This window comes from Rhinolophus hipposideros, assembly GCF_964194185.1.
Source record: "Rhinolophus hipposideros genome assembly, chromosome: 8".
NCBI classification, from domain to species: Eukaryota; Metazoa; Chordata; class Mammalia; order Chiroptera; family Rhinolophidae; genus Rhinolophus; species Rhinolophus hipposideros.
Genome location: NC_138054.1, coordinates 24,283,333 through 24,304,894, shown reverse-complemented (window position 1 = coordinate 24,304,894; position 21,562 = coordinate 24,283,333). Strand labels below are relative to the sequence as shown.

Here is a 21,562-nt window from a genome sequence, read left to right as displayed (position 1 = left end):
TTATCATATCACATTCTTATACATAAATGGGAAAATATAGGCAAATATTGGTTAAGGTATTCCTAAATGTTATCTTTGTTTCAATGCTAAGCCATGGTGTAATCTTGAAAAAAAATCATTTTAAAAGTCAGTTAAACTTAGCATATGAGGTATTAACCATGCATATATCTAGGCTCAAGTGTGGCAATGTGAGAAATATGACCAGGCGGCACTTCTTACTTGCTCATGAAATACATCACCGGATAAAGGACAAGTGTAGGACTTCTTTGACTGTAAGGCACATCCTGATTTCAGAGATTTAAAGACATGGAAAAAATATAATGTGGTGATTTGTTTCTTCCTTCCTGTGCTCTTTCAGGCTTGAGCGAATTCCTGATATTAACTTGTTTTGTCATTTGTCCTTTTCAGATTAAAATAAATCATGGGAAAAACCAGTAGTCAGAGTTTGGGGTATACTGGGTTCTTATTAGGTATGGTTTTACTGCATTTTAACTTAGATGTTCTTAAAGCCTTTTCATTTGTTCACATGGATTTTTTAAAAGAACTTTTCAAATCTACCCCCAGTACGGTTTTACTACACTATCTGAAAATGTCATTGGGAAATGATCAAATAGGTCATAAAACTGAGGGGTTGAAAAATGTTATGTTGTGCAATCATTGAAACTTCTGCAGGTAGTTTATAATTAAGTTAGAAATCGATATATGTGAATAGAAAATATTAGGGTGTCTAGCCTTAATTAAGGTGTCTACCTCCTATGCTAATCATAGTCTTATAAACCTGATAAATATTTTTTTTAATTAGAATTTCCAAACTTTGAGTGACATCAGAACATCATAATTCACTAAAGCAGCTCTTTCCATTAATCCAGAAACTGGACTGCAGTTAACCAATAACTTCTGTATCAGTGACATAATTTCCTGCAAAACTGTTATTTTGTAATGGTTAACTTCTGTCTTAGCTGTTCACCGCAGGGGGTAGTTTTCTTTCATCAAAGTCTTCTATTTATTATTATTCACAGTGGCTTAGACATTTTGCCCTAAAACAAAAAAAACAAAACAAAGCTCTCTCAGGTACTAAGAAATAGTACTGTTTTACCTCCATAATTGTTAGTGAACTAAGGAAAATCTTTCAAAGCACTGACTAAAACACCATGGTTCCAAACTGGACATCTAAGATTTTCCTAGCAGTAGTAGCCTTTTAATGATGATGGAGCCAGAGACAACCATCCAAGCACACTTGTTGGTGTTAAAGTATAGTGACTTTAATTTTGGAATTAAAAAAAAAGAAAAGAAAATTTGTTTTGTGGTTGTGTAGCATTAAGGTCAGTGGAGAAATTTAGCTTGTCAGTAGTATGCAAATAGGAAAAAAGCCCCTGGAATATTGGAAACAGGTCTAATCCAGTTTCATTGCACTGCTGTATTGCTCCAAATCTGACTTACAAAAGGCTTAGCAGTTTACCAACAGAAAAATCAGCAACCAAAAATCAGTAATATGCATTACTCTATCACTTTAATGAAATTTGATAATAATTTTAAGTGTAAGTAGCAAGTCAAATAATTGACCTGGAATTCTTTGGGGGGAAGGCATTAACTGCTTAGTAAGCTTTGGCTAGATTTGTTTTCATAAACACTGCTTCTGACTTATGTAAATAAGATATTTATACCTACTTACTTGGTGATTATGCAAATACATAATTGAGAGCTGAGAGATTAGAAAAACAAAACTTCCTTTGGCATAGTGAAACCCTTCCTAAAGTATTTGCCCATCTGCAGAGTCAAGCCAAAAAAATTTAGTAACAATTTTAACTCAGAATCTTAGAGAATCTTGCTCCTGTTTAGACTGACAAAAATAACTGTAAGTGAAGGGAATGGAGACTGCCTGAAGTGTTGAAAGCATTTTGAATTTAGGTTGCCTAGTTTCATGAAAATTTTTTTCTCCCCATAGCTGGACTGTTAACTCATTGTGGAGGAGAAATTGCTTTGTTTAAATAGCGTTTCTGTTCAAAGAATCAAAATATCACAATAGACTCCTAGTGAGAGAGAGAGTAAATGGTGCCATCAGTGGAGCTTCATGCAATGAAAAGTTGCAACATTACATCTAATTCCCCTGTCCTGCAGGCAAGTAAAGTCAGCCTAGCAGCTTCTTACACTTTCCACTGAGACACAAATCATTTAAAAAGCTCTTTGCTCTGGTCCTCACTTGTCGTGACGGATAAAGTCTCACAGGAGGTTCTGGTTTTCTGTAAGATAGTGTAGTACTTTGTTCTTCAGTTTCCAGAAACTAGAGTGTGTAAGAACTAAACAATCGATACAAATCACAGATCTGCTGAAACAAGTCAAAAACTAATTGATAATTACTTTAGTGAATGAATTCATAATCACCATAATCCCAACTCTTGCCATGTCGTTTTCTGGTGTCTCATGAATCTGGATCATCATTTAAAGGGTCTTCAAGACAGTGGATGGTTAATGTGTTTTCATTCACCTCCAGCTTTAAACTCAGCTTCTAGTCACTCTAACACCTGTAGGCCTATTGGCTTTCCCAGAAAGGAAGTAAATGGGGATAACTAATAGATTTGTAAAATAAAGGGGGTGGTGACTGGCTAGAAGTGGCACTACTAGAATCAGAAATAATGGATCCTATGAGCTGAACTAGGTACCCCTCAAAATTCATATGTTGATGTGCTAAGTGCTTTTACTTTAGAATGTAACTGTATTTGGAGACAGGTCTCCGAAGAGGTAATGAAGTCAAAATGAGGTCATTAGGGTGGGCTCTAACCCAATATGACTTACAAGAAGAGGAAATGAGGACACAGACACAAACAGAGGGAAGACCATGTGAAGACACAGGGAGAAGACAGCCAACTACAAGCCACGAGAGAGGCCTCAGAAGAAACAAATCCTGCCAACACCCTGATCTAGGACTTCCAGGCTCCAGAACTGTGAGACAACTCATTTCTGTCATTTAAGTCCCCAGTCTGTGGTACTTTGTTATGGCAGTCCCAGGAAACTAATGCAAATGACATATAAATATTCTGCAAATAGGAAACATCTCTCCACAGCACCTTTACACTTTAGTCACTAAAGTTAATGCTGTTCTTTTAAGATGGAAAGAGATCGTATTTTATCTATATTATAGGCAAAATACATTAACCTCAGAACATTACCATCATGTACATATTACACTTTTTCCCTGATAACCATAATAGATAATTTTTCAAAACAGAACAAGTACTAGAATGCATAATTAGCTTTACTAAATGCTCTACGTGTATTATCTCATTTAGTTGTCACCACAACCTATGAAACAGGTAATATTATCCCTCTACCATCTTAGTGATGAGGAGACTGTGGGCATGGGGAGGGTGAGTGACATGCCCAATATGCAGAACCAGAATTCAAGGTCGGGCAGTCTGGCTTCAGAGGCTGCTCTTCTAAGCACTGCATTTCTGGATTCGACACATGTGTCAAGTGCCTGGGATCGTCCTTGCTGGGCACATAGTAGTTAGTAAGTGCTGGTTGCCTCCCTCCACTTTCCAAGATATACTTGGCACAATGGGAAAATTCATAACCAGGCGAATAACATGCTGATACTATGAATCCATATATCAGAAACTGGAAATGTGTTTATTTGGAAATTCTAAACCCAACTACAGTGGATACCCTACTTAAAAAAGGCAATATAATGGAACTGCAAAGTAATAATTTTTATGTTGACAAATGAGAATTTATTTAGAGGATTGTGTTCATTTGAAACCACCAATAATATGTATGTGTGTGTGTATATATATATATATATATATATATATATATATATATTTAAATCTGGTTTTTCCTATTGAGAAACATAATGAGTAGGTCAGGGCAATCTTTGTTTTATTGAGGAGATTATATATAATATATGTGTATACCTATATTTGACATATAACATTATATAAGTTTCAAGTATGCAACATAATGATTTGCTATTTGTATACATTGTGAAATGTTCACCACAGTAAGTCTAGTCAACATCCATCACCATATATAATTATCCAAAAAATTATTTCCTTGAGACGAGAACTTTTGAGATCTATTTTCTTAGTAAGTTTCAAATATACAGTATATTATAATTAACTATAGTCACCATGCTGCACATAACATCGCCAAGAGTTGCTTATTTTATAACTGGAAGTTTGTACCTTTTGTCTACTTTCACCCATTTCACCCCCCACCCCCAACTCTGGCAATCACCCATCTACTAGTTGCCTCCCTCCCCTTTCCAAGACATGCTTGGCACATACTTTGTATCTATAAACTTGTTCTGTTTTTAGATTCCATACATAAGTGAGATTATACGGATTTGTCTTTGTCTGACTTATTTCACTTAGCATAAGTCAAGGCAATACTTTTAAAATACTTTAAAATTTATATATAAGAATTTTGGGGGACCCAGAAACCTTGTCGTATCTCTGCAGGACCATCTGTATCCTCCCTTCAAGAAAACATCCTCTTGGTGGTGGTTAGAAGACAGTGAAGAGACTGTGCCATTAAGTGAAAGTGGGGCAGAAAATTGAGAGAAGGGCAGGCACCAAAGGTAAACTTTGAGCCCCCATATTTGCTGAATTGTTGGATTAGAAATGTCTAGCAAATTGAAGAAAAATTGACCACTTCCTGGTCCTAACTTGCAGTTTCACCACAGGTGAGAGGATGAGGGGATGCTGATTGTGTGTATGTGTGTGTATGTGTGTGTGTGCCCGCCCGCGCGCGCGTGTTCCCAAGATCTATTGCTTAAACTCAGTTGACAACAAACCTTTCTTCCCTTCCTTTTCTTACCTTCTTCCCCCTTCCCTTTCTCCGTTCATTCTACAGTATATAGCTGAGTGTTGGGAACTACAGAAGAGGGAAACAGAAGGTGGAGATGAGTGGACAAAGGGCCGAATATTACCTTTACTGTATCAATGAGAGATACTGCTTTGCCCAGAGTAGGTCCTGAGTTAATATTCGATACGAATGAATGAATGAATGGGTGAATGAATGAATGAGTTAGGCAGCTAAGGTCCAGAACTGGAGGTTAGAGAGTCAGAATGGGAGAATAGGCAGGGTCATAGGTTTGGATACACGGACTTATTACAGAAGTGCTTTCAGGGTAATTGACAAGAAGCCGGGTAAGGATGTGATTTCAAACATCCCACCGAGGCAGCTTCACATTGATTCCACGGGGAGCTCTGAAGTATACTCTATACCTCAGAATTAGCCCAACCTAAAGCAAGGGAGCTGGGCTTTCACACCCTTGCGAGGTCGGTCATAGGGTAAAGGGCATTAGGTAGTTGTAGGGTGGTGGTAGGTGGAGGTGGTGGGAGGGAAATAAATTCTCAGGCACTCTTTGCTCTCTGCCAGTTCAGGTAATGCCATTCTTGTACTGAAGACCACCTACGAAGAAGAGTCACACATATGGCACATGTAAGCCAAGGGTGGGACACACACAGGGTCCCATGGATCTGAGAGGATCTGGGCTGAGCACTGACAACTGCTGTCTCGGGTAGTGAGACAACAGACTTCAAAGCTAAACCAAGGCAGGGTTGTTTTCTCTGTGCTCTGTTGTAGTCTGTGAGTCTGGATATTTGCTGTGTATGTGTGGTCAATAATTGTGTGGTCAATAATTGACCACACTCACCTGCACAAGCGAAGGAGAAAGATTTATCTTTAAAAAATAAGAGATAATATTTATTTGGTGCATACTGTGCCAGGAGCTTCTCAAAGCACTATACATTCATTATGTCTTTTAAACCTACAGAAATAGGGTTTGTTGTTCATTGTATAAATGACTGAACTCGGGCTTAAAAAAGGTAAGTACCACACCCATGGTAGCACAGCTATTAGGCGATAGAGTCAAGATGCAAAACCAGGTTGCACGTATCATGTATAAATAAAAGAACACAACCAATCTATTTTTGAAGTATAGTGATATTTTCAGTGAAGTGAATTAAATCAGTTTTGGTCCTATCTCTGCAAAACAGATGCAAATCTTTACTAAGTTAAGACAGTTAAATAATTTAAGGAATGCTGTTCAATGTGTATGCATTGAAAATGATAAAACATTGAGTGACTCAGTTTCAGAAGTCAGGTGCTTTGTCATCTAGAATATAGGATTTTTGGTCACATCTACATGCTATGTACTGTAGGAAAGAGCAGTCCTTCAAGAGTAAAGTTTTGTCCCTACCTGACCTGTGGCAGCTCCACAGACCATCTGACATGTTCCTCGACTCCAGTGAATTTGACTAGCTGCAAACCTCAGGCAATTTTTTTCTTCCTTGCTGTGAAATAATTGTCTAGAGACAGGGACTCCCCCAGATGGCTAGTTAAATGCCTCCAGAAGGCATGGGACATTGATGAGTCCCTCTGAGGATTTCTGTAGTTTACAAGTGGCCTTCTTGGTCAAAGAATCTCATTAATCATAGCCCTTAGAATGGCATCTTTAGAATTGGTGTGCTGGTGAAGAAATCCTCAAGTTAGATGTGATTCTGTATCTTACCATCTCTATATGAAACTCGAATGCAGAGATGTTTCTCATCTTAAAAAACCCACACTGATATTTAAAATAGTTACTAACTCGTCTTTTTCACCCTTACTAGGTTCTATTAATTTTTTTGCATATACCTTTCTTCCTTGCTCTCATGGCTGAAAGCCCTATATTTTCCCAGACCGTGTCAGGCTGGGGGAGGGGGGAAATTGGTCAGAATGGATAAGGCACAGCTTGGCAAGCTCTTGCTTCCTGTGAGAAGTTCACCTGAAGGTTCCTTCCCCCACCCGTTATTTCTAGGAGTGAACCCTTAAGTCTGCACAGCTTCTGCATGCCCCTCACTCCTGCTCTAGCTCCTTTCAGTGCTATTTCCCACTGAGGCCTCCACCGCTGTGAGGCCAGGTGCTGGTACCTGTGCACCTTTATCTCTGTGAGGTGACTCAGTGTCTGGCCAGACGCCACTGCCATAGATGCCATGTCAGGGTCCTCAGGGTCTAGGGAGGCAGCTCTGCTCCCTGCCCCAGAATGCCCTCTCCCCCTCTTACGTATTTTATACATGGTATAAAAGAAGAGCTATGTGTGCTCAGTGCTTTAGAGAACTTACTTACAGTGAGACATTTTTGTCACGCTTTCCTTCTAGGCATGTCCACTTCTCCCTAATGAGTACAAGGGGATTGGGAGCTGACAAATGAGAGCTAATCAAGTTTGCCCTTCTCCCACCATCTAGGCTTTCTTACTGGGACCAAATTTACTTCTCTTACTGCCTTTTATTAGGTTGGTGCAAAAGTAATTGCGGTTTTTGCAATTATTTTTAATCTTTCAAATTGCAATTACTTTTGCACCAACCTAGTATTTCAGGATGTTTCCCCCCCACCACCAGGAGATGGTTTAATTTCTCACAGAAACATATGCCTGGTGTGTCCACCTAACAGTCTGGCAGACAAGCTCAGATATAGGTGAATCCCCGTTGTGGACATAGACGTGAGACTCAGGTTAGCACATCCTTCCCTCTCTTCCTCCCTCCCTTCCTTCTACGCTCCCCCTTTTTTTCTCTTCTTTATACGCATACATACATAGGAATCATTCACTCATTGACCGCCAACTGTGTGCCAGGCACTGCTCTAAGCACTTCAGATAGAGCAGTGACAAAATACACAATGTCCCACTCTCCCATGAACAGGGAATAGAATTAGGGTGTTAAGAGAGAGTGACTAGGGGACACTTTACATGTGGACAGATAGTAACCAGGGGACATATCACAGGGGGTATTAGAATGCCTTTCTGATGAGGTACACATTTGGCTTAGATCTGAGTGACAAGAAAGACCCAACTATGTGAAAACCTGGCATCTAAGCATTTCATGCAGAGAGAATAACAGTATTTCTGTCTTTATTTACCTTGTATGTTTAATCTGCCCCTAGAGCTTCCCTGACCCCCATAAGATGGAAGAAATGGGATTTTACACTGAACTCACCCCTGGCTGGCTCATTGCACTCATCCAGGAATGACGTCAGAGCCTGTCTGGAGTGAGACCCTGGAGGAACTACCCATCTCACAGGGTCCTTGGCTGTAGGGATCTTCTGCAGATCCCTCTTGGTCGCAACCACATTCCCCAATCTATCCACACTCTAATGGGGTCTCTGGGCATATGATTTTCAGGGTTTCTAACCTCACTCCACAGGGAGGGGTGCTTCAGGGAAACCCCAGGCCAGGTGTAGAATCAGTGAGGAAAAGGCCGTGGAAAATCCACATTCCCGTTATTCTCAGGGCATTCCAGATTCCACATAATTAAGCTCTAGAAGATGAAGCGTAGGGATTTCTCCGATCACTGTGGGGCATTTCTGATAGAGCAGTAGCATGAGGCCTGGATTCCCCAAGATGGCCGTGCACCCCCATGAGAATTGGGGTCTCCCTTTTAACTCCTCAGAAGAGACACTGGTCACCACAGGGTGGGGCTCCTCTCAGGCAGCCTCACTGACTTTTCCTGGCTTTCAGGAATGGATGTGGATATTCTAGTATATTAACCTCTTACTGGATAAATTTCAGTATCTTAAATCTTTGCAGGTCTGTTTTTTTTTTTGTTTTGTTTTGTTTTGTTTTTGCCTCTTGTTTCGTCAGGCTCTGTGAGTCCATGTTCCTTGGAACATTATCTGTGGGAATTATTTGTAGATTGAGTACAAGTCGTGTTCCTTCAGATAGGATTTGTACTGACTTTCTCAGACACGTGAGAGCATTTTCAACCCAGAATCATGTCTGCACCACCCGTCACTCTCAGATCCATTCATTTAACAAATATTTATTAAACACCTACTTTTACCATGATGCTAAGTGTTGAAAGATCCAGGCAAGATAATATTTCCTTCTGCAATGCAGAGACAATAGAAGCTCTCTGTTTGAATTCTCTCAACTTTCCTTCTCTCTGCCTCTAACCTCGTAATTTTAATGCCCTAGTGAAGTGACAATTTTTTCACCGATGTCAAATCTCTTAACATAAAATGATGTATATTTTTCAAAGGAAGAAAATAGCAACTTGGAGAAATGTGATAATTGTTTCATGTAGAATTTAAAGATAAATAGGTATAGGTTTCTGTGGGGGTTTGCTTTACGACAGAGAGCAATATAAAAAACAAAAGAAGGTGCAGTGTTTATTGTTTCAGGAGACTGACTACTCATCTCACACTCTAAAAGGCAAAAAATCAACTCAAGTAGGAAACTTACTTCATATTATTCTTAACTCCTTAGTCATGTAGCAATGTATGGAACAACATTTTTACTAAGCTCTAAACCAAGGTAGGGACAGAGGGGATAATGAGAAGAGGAAGGCTTAAGACATATTAAGTAGGTAGCATCTATATCATTTAGTTGTGTATAGGAGGTGAGGATGTTCCCCTCTTACAGCCACCTTTAAGTACTTTAGACATAGCCAACCGGGATAGGCAGCCCAGTTCATGGATATGAAGAAGTCTAGCCATTACCAGAAACAATTGTGTTAACCTGACAAGAGGCATAGAGGGCGTATCAGAAGCTGTCATTATCTAAGTGTGTATGCAGGAAACAGAGTCACAAGAAACAGAAGTTCTCAGTCTTTCTGAGTTGAGATAGGAACATCGATTGTAATGGTGATGACACCCTTTAAGGGAAAATTGGCAGAATATGTCCCAGATTTCTTGAATATCTCAATTGCCTTGAAAGATTATGGAAACTCAACGCTGGGTAAGAAAGCCTGCTTTCCTGTGTAGGTGTTCTCTGCATCCAGCTGTACATTTTCTAAAGCTAAGCAATCAGTTTCAGAAGCTCTTTAGTGGTCAAATATTTTATTTGCTAATCTGAAAACGTGAATTATTCTCGAGGAGTGGTTTCCAATTTTTTGGAAGTTTTTTCTTAATTTTCTAACTTAACATATTTTGCATTCACTCATTATTCAATATTCACTCAATTATTCAATATTTACGTGTCAGCCTCTTTACCAGGGAGAATGAATAAAATGGACACAGTCCTTTCTCTTAGGGAATTTGTACATATAAATATATAATCCTACAAAGATTAAACATGCAAGTATACAAAAACATAATTAAACATATAATTATACAACGATGTATAATTATAATTAATAAGAACTATGGAGAAAAAATATATTAGGTTGGTGCAAAAGTAATCACAGTCTTTGCACTTATTTTCATCCTTTTAAACTGCGATTACTTTTGCACCAACCTAATAGGTGTAGGGCTCTTCTGATATGGGGAGGGTGGGTAAGAAAGCTTTCCCGGGGAAATGACATTTAAGTTGGGGTTTGAAGTATTAGTTGGCAGAAGTCAAATAAATGGCAAAGGAGGAGAAGGGGCCATAAAATATGTCCAAAGGAATATTCTAGGAAGTGATAGGATAAAAAATTTTGAAAAAGAAAAACCATAGGGAGGGCATATGAGGAAGATGGGAATTAAAGCAGTAAGGGCTTTGTAATCAGTATTGATGATGTTGGATTTCATTTTAGGAAAAAATAGGAAGCATTTGAAGAGTTTTAAGCTGAAAAGTGACACAAATAGGTTTGTGTTTTTCAACAGTCTTCAGGCTGGTTGTTCTGTGGAGAATGAATTAATAAGTAGGGAAACAAAATTGGAGACAGGGTGACCTTTTAGGAGATGATGGTGGCCCTGAATTCAGAAAGTGGAAATAGATTTGGAGATAAACAAATAGATTCAAGAGATATTTGAGAGGTAGAATGAATAGAATTTGGTGATTGAATAAAGGTATTGATATGTTAAATACTTTAAGAAAAATGTCTTTGCCCAGACTGCAATGTCCCACACACTGTCTTTCAGTTTGGTATTACATGGTGGTTAAGGTGGTTCTGGAATCACAGAGGACTCTTTCTGTTTGAATTTTTGCTGTGATCTGAGGTGTGTGTTTTTTGGTTTCTCTGTATCTCAGTTTCCTCATCTGAGAAAAGAATAATATCTACCTCTGAAAGTTATCCTGAACATTAAATTAGATAATCTATGTAAAGTGCCTAACTCAATGCCTAGCACATGGTAAGTGCTAGGTAATTATTACAATGATAATGGTCATTATTACAATGATTATTTTATTCATATGTGATGAAGTAGGCACACCCAGTAATCAAATTTGCACGACACATGTAGCAAGGTCTTAGGAGGCATAAATAGAACACTGGCCGAGATGAACTGGAAGATTTCAACTTTCAAGACAATTTTCCTGGTCCCATAATATGTATGTCCCAGAGTGAAACTGGACAAAGCAGTTCTTCATGTTCTCAAAGCTCCTCTCCCCTGTGTTAGCCACACACTCATCTAATCCGTACAAACAGTATGGGTGTGGGCTCTTGGGCTCAGACAGCCCATGGTAGGCACTAAAAATACTGTAGGTTACTGTCTTCACTGCTGTATCCCCGACTCCTACCTCGCACTGTGCCTGGCACACACTGGGCGTCCGTGCACAGGATGACCGCATTACAATGCCACCACGCTTCCCTTCAGCCCCTAAACCTACTTCTTAAGGGACTCTAGCGCAGGCGGCAGCAAAGCCCAGGGGCCTGGCATTCAGGAACCCTGATCCCTGTGCGGCTGCAGTTGCTATGGAAACGGGGGGACTAACAACTCGCTTCCCAGCTGGGTGATCGGAGCCCTCGCAGGCGACAGCAGCAGCAGTAGCAGCGGGAGGGACGCGCCGCGCCGCCCAAGTCACCGCCCAGATAGCGGAGCCTCCGCCCAGCACGGCGCCCCTCCCCCACGGGCCCGGAGCGTCGGTAGGGACCCCTCACGACCCCGCCCGAGCTCTCCAACACGCGCCGCCCACGGTGCTCAGAGGGTGCTGCTGGGAGCTGGGCCTCCCAGCGCCAGCGGGGGTAGGGGGGTGGGGGGGGGGTCACGGAGGCTCCAGTCTCCTGTCTCTCAGTGCACCTTAGGCGTTCATTTGTTGGCAAAGAACAATCTGGGCAATTCCAGCCAGAATCTTAATTGCTTTAATTTGGGAGCACGCAGGAGATTGAGAGGTGAGGGAGCAAGGAGCGAAGAGAAAATTAAGCCTTTTGCAAAGAGTAACACAAACATGACGTGAGAAATTGAGTTTCATCATCTTTATAACGTGTGCGTGCGTATGTGTGCGCGAGTGGGTGCCCACCTCTCGCTCCCGCGCCCACGCGGCCTGCGGGTGTAGCGGCCGGCGCGGCTGCCGTCCCAGGTGTGACCACCTGGACTCCGCTGGGCCGAGAGAGCAGGTGCGGTGCGCACGGCGGCCGCTGATTGGCGGCGCTCCGCGAGCCCTGCCGCCCGTGGGGTCTCCGCGGGGCGCGCGCCGGGCGCTCGGCGGTTTGCTCGCTCTCATCAGTGGTTTGTCTGTGTCCCGTTCTTTCAGCCGGTGACTCACCGTGTGCGGTGACGCCGCGGGGCCGCGGGTCCCCTGAGCGCGAGCCCGCGGAGTCGGCGGGAGGATGAGCGGCACCAGCGCCCGGACGGGCCACCGCGCTCAGCCGGTGGTCAAGAGCGTGCTGGTGTATCGCAACGGGGACCCCTTCTTCGCAGGGCGCCGCGTCGTCATCCACGAGAAGAAGATGTCCACCTTCGACGTCTTCCTGAAGGAGGTCACGGGCGGCGTCCAGGCCCCCTTTGGGGCCGTCAGGAACCTCTACACCCCGCGGGCCGGGCACCGCATCCGAAAACTAGACCAGATCCAGAGCGGGGGCAACTACGTGGCTGGGGGCCAAGAAGCCTTCAAAAAACTTAAGTGAGTGGGTCTGTCCTACCGTCCACCATTTCAGGGTGCATGAAGGTGTGCAGTTGGCACCAGGAGAGGAATGACCCCCGCTACACCCAAACCTCAGTGGGTCGGCGAGCTGTGGCTGCGCGGGTTGATTCCTCCGAAAGCTCCCGCTGCAGTTGGGGTTAGAGGTTGAAAGCCTGACTGGCGGAGGAATTTCCCTTGGGTAGCAATAAGAACAGACTTAAAACTTGTGTACAAGAAACAGGAATCTTTAAAAAAGTGACCAAACTGATAATCGAGCATTTTCTGTTTTTTTTTTTTTTTTCACTTTCCCCCTTTTTTTTCTTTTCTTCCTTCCTTTTTCTTGGAACTGGCTTTTTTAGTTTTCAAATCATTTTGAGATATTGGTTACAATATCATCACCAGAGGACAAAACAGCTCTCTGCATCCCCCACCCCATACTGTTAAAATTCTTGCAACCTTTCATTCCAAATAGAACTGACCACCCCCCAGTGTGACTCTCCTTCCACCTCCTGCATGTTTATGCTATTGGCATAAAGCTTGGAAAAGTTTATTGGCTTATTATATGAGTATTTGTCTACCTGTTTGTCTCGAGGTACCTGATGGCTAGACCGTCAAGAAGACAGCTCATTATTGGTGCTCATCCCTAGATCCTGGCAAGGAGGTCACTCAGAGTAGGTTTTCAGTGAATTAGCAAACTGTGCTTAGGTTTGGAAAGGGAACAAAGATTCACAAGACATGACCCCTTGTTTTTCTTTAGGAGTTTACAGTCGAACAGGCGAAAAACTACATGCAACCAATCATTTTAATGTAGAGTACAAATTAGAAAAGCAATTAAAATTATGTGGGAGATCAGAGTTGAGAGAGATTGTGTGTGGTGGGAGTGGGTATTGTAGGACAGGTAGAGTTTAGTACTTGATAGGTTGGTTTTCTTTCTTTCTTTCTTTTTTTTTTTTTTTTACAGCTTTATGGAGATATAGTTCATGTAACACAAACTTCACCCATTTCACTGGGTTTTAGTATATTCATGGAGTTGTGCAACCATCACCACAAACTACTGTTAGAACATTTCCATCACTCCAAAAAGAAACCCTGTACCTCCTAATTTTCCCTTCTTCCCATCCTCTGGTAACATGGATTTGTTGTCTATTCTGGACGTTTCATATAAATGGAATCATATTACTACGTGGCCTTTTGTGTTTCTGGCTTCTTTCACTTAGCATAATGTTTTCAAGGCTCATCTATGTTGTAGTATGTATCAGTACTTCATTTTTTTAATGGTTGAATAATATTCCATGGTATAGTTTTGTTTATCCATTAATCAGTTGATGAATATTTGGGTTGTTTCACTGTTGGCTATTGTGAATAAAGTTTACAATCATATACAAGTTTTCATTTTTCTTGGTTATATACCTAGGAGTGAAATGGCTGGATCATATGGGAACTCTATATTCCATGGTTTTTAATACAATATTTTAATTGAAATTCAGCTTGGCATTCAAGATAGTAAAAAAAAGAAAAAAATTGCCATAAAATCCATGCTTGTGAATTCTGATTTTAACTGTATAGAAATATTTTCTGAATACCACTGACGTTTTCTAATATCACCTTTCCTAAGTTTGTTTAAATTAGTTCTAGGTGTTTTGCTTTTGTTATTGCCAAACATTCTTTTTATGGGAAGTGAAGGATATATTTGGACTTAGTTTTCCCTTCCTGAAACCTCTTTTAGTATGTTTTGTCCAACTAGGTAGAAAAGAACTAAATGAAACTGTGTGCTCCAGAGAAACTTAGAACTTAAAACTGAGCTTCTTGGGCAAGCCACTTAGCTGCTCAGTGTCCCAATACAGAAAAGGAACAGAATTATTCCTACCTCATAGGGTTGTTGTGGTAAAAAGTAAATGCTGTGGATGTGAACATTGTTTTGTAAACATTAAAATGTTACATACATGTAAAACATCTCTATATCCAGTTCCTTTTATCGTATACTTTATTTTCATTAAATAATTTTTATATAAAGCAATTTCATGGGATTGGAAATCTGCTTCAGAATCTATTAACGGCTCAAAATTGTAGACTCACTTTAGTAATTCATTTTCTCTTTTGTTTATTTGACACTACCAACTCAGAAGATAAAGACAGATACAGTTCCAAACCAAATAGAAAGTGTACTTCAAAATCACTCTTTATATGTAAGAGATTTGCATGGTTATTTTTGCGTTTAGTACACACACACACACACACACACACACACACACATTGAGTTTGTTATAACAGTGTCCATGGTTAGTTTTCCATGCTGACAGATGAACAGTGTATTTGTGTTAAAATAGTAGTGTCTCTGTTTATAATAATAGAAGCCAAGAAGATTTAAATGCTGAACGTATTTGAAGCTTAGCAGTTGTAAGTTTATGTAACAAATGAAGCGACTGGCAGAACAAAAGAAGCCCCAAAGATATCAAGGGTATCACTTGATACCAAAGATATCAATCCTATCACTTAGAGCCTAAACAATGTTGGGGAAGAGCAATGGTGGAAAAAAAATATTTTTCAAATGAAAACGATCAACTTCTTGAATTTCTTTTGCAGATGTGTTTCTAATATTTTTGAAGCCATAGTTAAACTTCAGGTTGCAATTAAACCTTTATTTTATAGCACAGAATTCTAGAGGTTGTTATTGTCCCTGTGAATTTTTGGAAGCTGACTCTACATTAATCTTGTGGATCTGAGATTGCTTTCTTGCACATGACAGAACTTTTTTTATGTCAGAAATCAGTCCTTGAAGATTTGCAAAAGAGCCATTTATTGCTAAACAGAGGGAGTATTTGCACTGTCTTATGTAAATACTGTTTATGTAAGGGAAATATATGATAATTTCCAGAAGTGTGGATTAACTAAAGCATTCTATCCAAAAAAGCAAACAACAGTAATGAAACATAGCCAAAAGGAATTCAATATAAACTTTGGCAACTCAGCAATTATGGTAGCTGAGATAGAGAATCTATCTTTTTAAGCTTATAAATTAAATGCTAGATTTGTATTTATTTTTATATTAAACCATTTATTTAGAATTGTCTATGTATGAAGCACAGTGGAACCAGATCACAGTGATGGATTTACAGCATAAAGTTGACAAAGGTATACCATTTTCAGGTGGTGCTTATGCTATAGCTAAAGAATGATCATTAGTTAATATCTGTAGCAAATAGTAATGGAGTAATAGGGGTCTCCAAAGGTTAACTAATCCACCCATCTGTCCCTTAGTTGAACCAATGCCTAAACCACTCCACATGGCTGAGCCTGTCTGTATCACTAAAGGGCTCTCATTGGGAAAAAGATTTCCCAGCCTTTCCCTGTTGATACTCTAATGCATGCTATCAGTACTTTTTTTTTTCACCTAAAGTCTGTCATTAATGGAACTGTTAAGCCCTTTACACACAAAACACTCTTTATATCAAAATTGATATAAGAATTAGAAATACCATATATATAGTAAGTAGCCAAACATGGTGGGGAAAACGTTTTCCAATAGAAGTATGTATTTCTAAGACTTCAATTTCACTGAAGTTTAGAGTAGACATGTGTCAGCTCTGGTTGGTGATGTCGAAAGCAGTTTCCACTACTATAATTGCTTTTACTTAGTAGCTGTTGATTTTAGCTGTAGGCTTAAGTATTTCCTATGGCTTGTTTTAGTTTTTAATAATTTTTAAAAATAAATTTATGTAACTAACTCAAATGCAATAAAAGAAATCCTTATTATTTTTTCCCCCCAGTTACTTGGACATAGGAGAAATCAAGAAAAGACCAATGGAAGTTGCTAACACAGAGGTAAAGCAAATAATATTTTGAAGGTTCAAATAAATAAAGTGGCATTTTTGTGTTTCTTACACCATGTTTAGAGATTTAGATGGAATTCTAATCATAACGGATGAGTTGTCTAATGCATATAAATGGGACATGTTTTACAGCAAAGATAACTCTTTCTTTGGATCATCATCAGAAATGAAGAGACTGAGTAGGTGTCCTAAATATGTAGGTTTAGACACAACATGTTCCTGTTTCCCATTCTCTAGCTACGTGTTCTCTGGTTGAAATCCATAGCAAGTTTTCTGTCAAATGAGAAGAGATTCTGATCATTGTTATACCAATCTTCCCCCAAACTGCATCCCCTGTCCTAACTTGCTTCTGACAGCCCTGTGTCTGAAAGAGCCAGGATCACCCTGAGAGGCCCTGAGGTTTTCACTGGACCTGTAGGACTTTCCATGACATCAGGAAAACAGCTCCATTTTAACTTGCATTAAAGTCCCCGTGAGTGTAGTCCTCAAAAGCTTGCATGAAGATTGGAAATGAGTCTTGTGAAATAGATATTCAGAATTCTGCATACTACATAGCTTCTGAATCCCTAGTGGAATTTTCAGATATTTTGAAAATATAGGACATAATTCTTAGTTTGGGGATGAAAAATAGATTAAAACAAAGTTAAGACAATAGCTTTAAATGTCCCAGTGGGACACGGAAAACTATTGTTAAACCCAGACTGGGACTCTGTTTACCAACTCCGAATTTCCCTCTCCCCCTTTTGACCCCATGTAAACAAATGCTTCCAAGGCTGTGTTCTGCCAGGGAAGAAATGGCTGACACAAAAAGGAATTTTTTCTAATTTATAGTGGCAGAGCCCCAGAGAGACTCAGCTCTCACCATTTCCTCTCATATTGGGTTTATACCCAACAGGACCAAATAGGTGTCTCTAGAAAAAAATGAAAAACATAAGAAAAAATTCTAATTGTGCAATAATATTTGAAGAGCGTAGGGTTAATTTTATTATTTAAATCATTTGTGGAAAGATGTGTTAATCCCAGACATTACTTAAAATAATTAATGTTCTTGTTTGTAAGTTTAGTTTTCAGTGTTTGTCAAATTATTAGTGAAAGTATAAGCTTTTGAGCTTAAGATAGACAAAGGTATTTTTTTTTAGATTGTGCTTATGTTAGAGCTAAAGAATGAGCACTAATTAATATCTGTAGCAAGTAGTAAAAAGAAAGGAGATTAGTGAGTTAGTTCTGTATATAACTTTGTTTGAAGGATACACAACTGTTTGAAGTAGGCTACCTTGTATGAAATTGGTGACTATTTGAATTTCTGCAGTAGAATTTGAGATGTGTGACTTTCCTAAAAATGGGAGCATATGTTTACTCTGGATTCCAGTAAGAGATAGTACCTTATAAAGTGTAAACAGATGTGCAATAAATTTTTCAAATATACTTTTTGTTTTTTAAAGATTATCCTTAACAATGGAAGCATTCACAAGGACTCAAATTTATTTAATTTGCTAATTGTTCTGTTACGTTGGGGCTGTTGTTTTCTCTTTACTTTGGGGCTATGCATGAGCCACATGGACAAACTTCTGATTTATGAATGTAGATCTTATATGTGAACAACCCACCCCTTACCTCCAACTAGAAGACTGTATCTCTTCCACTTTATTTCTTCCTGGTAATTCCCTCCCTTTCTCCTTTCGTCTTACTGCACACACACTACTGTAGCCTTTCGTTTCTTAGTCTTTCCGCACAAAGCCTTCTAAGGGAAAGATAGAAGCAGAAGAAACTTGGGGATGCCAAGGAAATGGATGGGAAGAGGTGGTGAAAAACCCCCTCTCGCCCATACTCTTCAGCACCTTCCCTCACCTACCCAAGCCCACACTCCCTCTTGCTCCCCGTGCCCTCTCTCCCACTATTGTCTGCCCAGCGTTTCTGCCCAGTTGAGAAAAGCAATGTGTTCACTTCCCTTATTTTGCATTCCCAGTCTTGATGTTCAACACAGAGGTTCTCCTCTCCAAAGTCCACACCATGGACATACTCGAAGCCTGCTTTGAGCAATGGGATGCCCTACTTTCATTGCCGGAAAGGGAGAGTTTTTGGTTCCTGGCATCCCCAAAGGGAGCTCTAAATGCATTTCCTCAGAGAGACATCACTTGAACTGTTGGTTCTCCAGTATTCTTACTGCTGTTTTAGGTAGAGCACAAGTTTAAAAAGCTTTTGTGGGCTGCCCTGAGAACCTAGCTGTTGTGTATATAATTCTTACTGTGGAGAAATACCCCTTTTTTCCCCTGCAACTGATTTACAATCCAACTTGTACAATTCAGTAAATTTTTAAGTTAGAGGAATATCTATGTTCAGATTTTGAGGACAGACTTGGTAGACATTGGACTTTCACAACAATTATAGATTCTATTTTTTTTAATGTAAGATGGTGATTTCCTTTCAACATCTGTGGCTAGTGAGAAAAGATTACACAGCTTGTTAAATACTACTGATGATCGATATTCTTTGGAGTAAGATAATGTATCGTACTCTGAATCATAGGCAAGGATTCACAGAATTACTTTCGAAGTGGGTCTAGAACATGAGTCATAGAATTAGAGTTATTTAATATAGTAATAGCACAAACAGTGTTTATTCAAATAAGTTTCAGTATAAAGGGTGAGTAAAATCACTTCCTTATCAAAATTGGGAGCATCTCCTTCAAATCTGAGGTAATTTAACGCCATTTCAGTGTTCAGTGCTGGGGCTGCATAATAAAAGCCACCACAGTAGTATACAGGATTCAGTTTTCCTAACTGCTTAAAGTATGTTAATCATCTCCACAACACATTACTGTAGAACGACCTTTCCAGTTGTTTGGGGTTGTGTGGAACGTGTGGCATTAGGACCCAGCCAGTGTTCTTTCCTCCCAGCGTTCCTTCCTCCCTCCAGGGCACCCTCACCCAAGTCCATACTGTGATTTGGTTACGGTAATAATTTAGACATGATACTACCCATGTGGTGACTGCAGGTCACAGTAACTGGAATGTGCATGTCACCTTGACCTGCGAAGTTCTTTTGTGATTCCTCTCATTGCTTTTCTGTTCCATGAAGCTCATCTTTAAAGAGACACCGAAAAGACCGCCAGTCCTGTTCCTCTCCCTCTCTGGCAGGATCATCGGACAGAGAAAGGCAGAACTCTAATGGGCCCGTTCCTCTAACCCAGAAGAAGCACATGATCATATTGGGCCAATACTCCTGGCAGCAGGAGGAAAGGGAGGGTGGGGATAAAAAGAGGGAGAAGAAAAAGGAGACAGGAATAAGAAAAACGAAATGTGACTGGCTGCAGAGTCAGGCAGCATTGTGAGCTCAGAGCAGACTTCCCTTGCCTCTCTCCACACAGGGCTTGCTTCTACTAATCTCCAAATAAAGAGATCTTCCCGATGCCCCTGCATTCTTGACTCCACTCTTCAGGCACTGTGTATCGCTATATTTTCATCTTCCTGCTTGCCCTGTATCACTGATAGTTTCACTAGAGACGTTTTTCTCATCTTCTGATCTTGGTAGCTCATTCCCTTCTGTAAATCTTCCCTGTCCTGTCTTTGCCTGCTTCTCCCACTCCTCTCAGCCCTATCAGTTTCAGATCTGAGTCTCTGCTTCCACGTGCCTAGTCCACTCACCAGCCTCTCTTTCCTCTTTTATGGAAACAGTCCGTGGGCAGCCTCTGTCTTCATGGGAAGCCTCTGATGCATGTGGGGCACCCTCCTCTTCCTTACCAGTCCAGCCTGAGCTCTTACCTTTTTGCTTTGACTATGATTTTTGCGTTCTTTTTGTTTTTGTACTTTCATCTGCTTTTCTTCTATGTGATTGATGCCTGTATTATTCAGCATGGTAGGTGGAGTGCTGGGAGTAAAAATGAACAATACACGCAGAACATCTCTCCTCCAGGAATGTGTAGTGTTGATGAGAAGACAGACATATGACCATCTCTAATACCACATAATGAATGATTCAAATGGATAGGAATTCAATTTAGCTTGTGCTGAGCTGTTTGTTTCAAGTGCTTTTGACTGTCATCTTGCAACAAAGCCATTTGTGGACTCTTAAAATGGAAGCTTCCTTTGACCTAGAGTTGTGGACCCCGCTGATCAGCCCCTGCCCCATGTATCCTTTGTGTAGTGAATCCTTCAGGTTATGATATTCTTAAATAGTTATTTAGAGAACAAAATCTGGTTTGCTGTGTACGAAGCCTTGGTACACATTATATACAGAGGGGACACGCTGCTTGATAGAGCCCTTATGTTATGCCGGGAACTGCTAGGCACTGGGCAGAAAGTGAATCCTTCACTCTTCTTGCTCTTTTGGAGCCTAGGGAGTGACAGGGAAACAAACCAACTATTGTTATCAATTACAACTATTACAGGGCATGTGTGCTGGGCTAGAGGTATTCTCAGAGGACTGAGGAAGTACAGATGGAATTAGGGTTATGGGTCAGCCAGTTTGAAATTGTTTCAAATATAAGAGAATCTTTTATTTTTGGCCTGTTTCTTTTTGGGTAAAATTTTGAGACTGTTCCTTTCTACAACTTGATTAAGAGAAATTATTTAATACTTACATGTATGAAAGAGGCAAAGCCTGTCTCTGACAGGAAGAGTTTTGAAAACTGACTTGAATGGAAAGGAGACAAAGGCAGCCTTGTCATTCTTCAGGCTTGGACAATAGACACAGAGCAGTCAGCTGCAAAGTTGGCAGAGAAAGTGCTTCTCCTACCGGCATGTAGCAGCTGTAAAAGGCCAGGAGAGCTACCTAGTAAAGTGATTAGTGCCTTCTTACTGCTGACACTCCCAGACCTGCTTTGCTGTTCCCATATTTTACTGGGGGTTTTTAATTGTTAAACCACCCTCACCTCGTAATGACCCTTAGTCAATCCCTACTTCTCCTACTATCACTCAAAAACTGGAATTTGTCCAGAACTGATCTCTGCTTCCCTTAGACCAGGGGTGTCCATACTGCGGCCTGTGGGTCA

The 21,562-nt window shown here is 40.4% G+C and overlaps 1 protein-coding gene across 3 annotated transcripts in view; it reads left to right on the top strand.

The window, feature by feature from the left end:
- Positions 1–11,596: 11,596 nt before the first annotated feature.
- Positions 11,597–21,562, top strand: part of DCDC2 (doublecortin domain containing 2) — a 164,313-nt gene continuing 154,347 nt past the window's right edge. Inside the window, exons 1-3 of one of the 3 annotated variants that reach the window (XM_081055436.1) lie at positions 11,597–11,765; positions 12,374–12,742; positions 16,510–16,564. In XM_081055436.1, coding sequence (XP_080911562.1) covers positions 12,450–12,742; positions 16,510–16,564 — 348 coding nt within the window. In that variant the 5' untranslated portion in view covers positions 11,597–11,765; positions 12,374–12,449. Of the gene's footprint in view, positions 11,766–11,999; positions 12,237–12,373; positions 12,743–16,509; positions 16,565–21,562 lie in introns of those variants that run through there. The other 2 variants (XM_081055438.1, XM_081055437.1) reach the window with 2 other exon arrangements.